Raw genomic sequence first — 3,554 nt, 5'->3', positions numbered from 1 at the left:
GCATATAAAATATTCATATTTTAAAATAGAATTATTCAATATTTTCACATTGATTTATTAATAAAAAGGAAAAGAGACGTTTAATTTCTCTAACCAAGAAATCCTAAATAATCATCAACTAAATTTTACTTTTGTTCCATACTTTAGTAGAATTTAATAAAACGTCAAAAATTTCACCTCATACTGGGTTAAGGCAGTGGTTGTAGTTTCCAAAACCTTTATTAAGTTCAGAGAGAAGGCTGACAAGGATTAAGATTATAATTAGTGATTCAAACCAGTTAATAGACATATTTAATGTACATAAAAGCTACTTCCTGAGTCATCAGTCCAAAATAGAAGATGGGTAGAAATTATTTTAATCTGAATTTTCCTTCGTGTTTCAGTAATTCTAGAATTTTGGGAGAATCTCACCTTATTGTTTACCATTTCATCAGGGATGAATAGTCCCCCTTTGGAGAAGAAAAGGATCCAAATAAAGAGTAAACAAAACTGGATTGGACATGGTGACACATAGGGTCTGTGTCCAGCCTTTGGTAAAGACCAGCTATTCATTACTCACGAATAGTTTTCTTAACTATAAAATAAGTGCATTGGCTCTTTGTAGCTTTAAAGTTTTCTGACCTTATGAATCAGCCCTTTTTTGTTTCTTTTCTGCTGTTCGTGCCAAACCTTTTGGAGGAGGAAGAGTGAATGTGCCTCATCATATTCTCTACCGGCAGCTGTTGTATGAACATACGGCAAGTGTCAACACAGGGCGTCTTCATTCAGTGCCAACCAGCTGGGTTAGCACACATGGCAGCTGAAGATCTCACCCTTTTTCTACCCCTCTCAAGAATTTCATTTGATAAGATTTATGATAACCATAGAAATAGGTCCTTGATCAGTCAGGTCTAGTGAATAAAAGTTTATACTGTGTAAATACAAAAATGGCTGACTCCACTAACTGCATTGCTCTTAGAATCTCCCGGAAGGAAGACGTGAGCTAATAGTATTTCTGGTAAGATGTAAGTTCTGTAGCATGTCGGAGAAATTGTGTTCTATTCAGTAAAAATAGTTTGGTTAGCAATGTTATAATAACCAAAGCCTTACATGGATTATACATGGGGCTGACTAGAAAAGACTTATTTCAGCAATTGGACTTCAGAAGTAGCAGCAATGAAAACTGCAATTATATACAGCCTTTCAGAGGAAAATGGGCCAGCAAGGCCAGCCCATGGCAGCGGGGATGAGCTGGAAGAGCTGAGAATAGGCAGAACCAAAAGCGGTTTAGCAAATGTGAAGGTATTTTTCACACCAAACTTTTAAAACTGTCTTGTTTTAAAAAAAAATCTCTGTTTCCACTTACAGATAACTGAAGAACTGTTCAGCTCTCAATTTATTCTGCTAAGTGATTAATTCAGTGATGTTAAGTTTGTATTTTTCATTATCCAAGTTCAGAACTACTGTTAACCTCTTACATTTTGAATTAAAAAACAAGACCCAAACCAGAAAATAATCAGTATTTGTCATGAATTTCTGAAGTCTTTCTATCATTGCAATAAATTCCAGAAAATGTATTCCTTCTTGCTTAAAATTATGGAATAAAACTTTAACTCTAGATGAACTATCAGGTCCAATGCAAAGTGCATTGATTTAACAATCAAATTTCAATGGCTTTGGTCCCAGTCACTAATTGATAATTTGTACTGATCTACAGAAATGGCACTTCTAAAGCCTCTCATTTGGTGAAGTGTCAGATAGTACAGCTTTCAACTTATAACAGTTTTCTTTTCAGTTGAACTTAATGCTTGAATTTAGAAGGGCTTCTCCAAATAAACATGTTGAATTTTGGGAATGGGGTCTTATTCCATTCAGGTGTGTCAAGGGTGAATTATAGCTGCTAAGTAGTTCAATGAACTGTAGAAAAACTGTGCTGATTAGGAAGCTCAAAGGGTGTGCCTCTTTAAGTTTTAGAATGAAAATAGAACAGGTGGAGTCTGACCAGCTGGATGCTAGCTCCAAGATGCTTCACTGACAACACCATAAAGTAATTAATTAGTGTTCTTATGGTCACATTTCCTCACCAACCATTATGACATCCTTTGATGGTGTGTAAACAGTTCTTCCCCCATCTGACAGATGAGGTAACTAGGAAAAGAAGGGAATGTACCTTGCCCAAGGTCTCCAGGGAGACTGCATTAGACCTACGATTAGAGTGCAAGTGCTTTTGTCTGTCCTGTATTCAGACAGCTGAACCAGGTCTTCCTTTAATTGGAAACTTAAAATCCAGCCATCTATAAATCACATTTTACCTCCTCTATATTCTGTGTTGTTTCTCCAATCACTTAGGTCTATTTCAGCTGTGCCTGCAATGACCAGTTCTAGTTCTCTTGCATCAAAAACAGATACCAGCCTGGCATCCACCACCTATGGAATAAAAAGAGTATAAAGCATGGCTTAAGAACCTAGAGAAATATCATCTATAATTAAGCCTCATCAGAAAAGGTGGGTGTAGAGTTTTGGGAATAATACGGGTGTACCCTGTGTAGGCACTTGAAAAACTGGAACACTCTCTACAAATGTAAGGTTTTTGTTTTCTTTTCTTTTTTTTTAGTATAAGGTTGATGAGATTTGCCTCAATAGAATTTTTGTTTTAGAATTGACCACTGATTAATCTAGTTGTTTTTTTTTTCTCTTTTGAAAAAGACCTCGTGTTCCTACCAAAAAAGTCACATGTAACACATGTAACAACTCATCTCGCCCTCAGATATAATCATTTCATACATCAAGCATGAGATTTGATTACCCATATCTAAGCATGAGTAAGACGCATGCCTGGGATGTTATTAGTGGTCATTAAATCATCAAATGCTACTTGAATTCAGGTCATGATATTTATTACTATTTCAGTGATCTCTTGTAACAAGTACATTAAGCTTTTCTTGGTGCTCTTGAAACATATGGAAAAAAATTGGACTTTTTTTTTGGTTTTCTCCACCTCCCTCTAATATTGGACTTTTTAAATTAGAAGAGCAACAGTAAATACAGTAGAAGAGAAAATGGAAATAATCTACACGTGTCAAGTACAGGAAGATGGACCGGACTGTGGCATCACTGCTCTCAGGCTGCGAAACGCCACTGCCGCTGATGGCTTTACCTCATAGAAGCCGCGCACTAAGCTCTCTGTTTGCTGTACGACACCCCTCTCAATCCTCCACTTCACCATCCTCTCAATGTACTCCTTCTTGTTCTTCTCTGTGACCGGGATATTGGCACCCCCTGGCTTTAATTCTCGTTCGGTGATCTGAGATATAAAAACACAAGGAGTGGCCATAAAGCAATACTCTTGATGTTATTAGAAAACTGTCAACCAATGAGCTGCAATCAGCCAGCTACCTGTCCCAGCCCTGCCACAGGTGCATCCCACAAGCAGGTGGCGTGACCCCCCTACACGTGGAGCACTGCACACAGTGATGTTCAGCAAAAACCAGGCATTAAGCTGATGTTTGAAAGCTCTAGTGTTAAAAAAAATAATGCTGGTGCTAAAGCTAAGTTTTAAATCCTGACTAACGAAA

The 3,554-nt window shown here is 37.3% G+C and overlaps 1 protein-coding gene across 1 annotated transcript in view; it reads right to left on the bottom strand.

The window, feature by feature from the left end:
• HECW2 (HECT, C2 and WW domain containing E3 ubiquitin protein ligase 2) overlaps window positions 1-3,554 on the bottom strand; it is a 211,165-nt gene that overhangs the window by 22,948 nt on the left and 184,663 nt on the right. The window contains exons 24-25 of the mRNA XM_012641641.1: window positions 3,137-3,283; window positions 2,292-2,406 (exon numbers count right to left, since the gene is read on the bottom strand). Of these exons, the coding sequence (XP_012497095.1) occupies window positions 2,292-2,406; window positions 3,137-3,283 (262 nt within the window). The remainder of the gene's footprint in view (window positions 1-2,291; window positions 2,407-3,136; window positions 3,284-3,554) is intronic.

This window comes from Propithecus coquereli, unplaced genomic scaffold (genome assembly GCF_000956105.1).
Source record: "Propithecus coquereli isolate 6110/MARCELLA unplaced genomic scaffold, Pcoq_1.0 Scaffold167, whole genome shotgun sequence".
Classification (NCBI taxonomy): domain Eukaryota; kingdom Metazoa; phylum Chordata; class Mammalia; order Primates; family Indriidae; genus Propithecus; species Propithecus coquereli.
The sequence above is the reverse complement of the archived record's forward strand: the minus strand, read 5'-3'. Positions and strand labels throughout refer to the sequence as shown.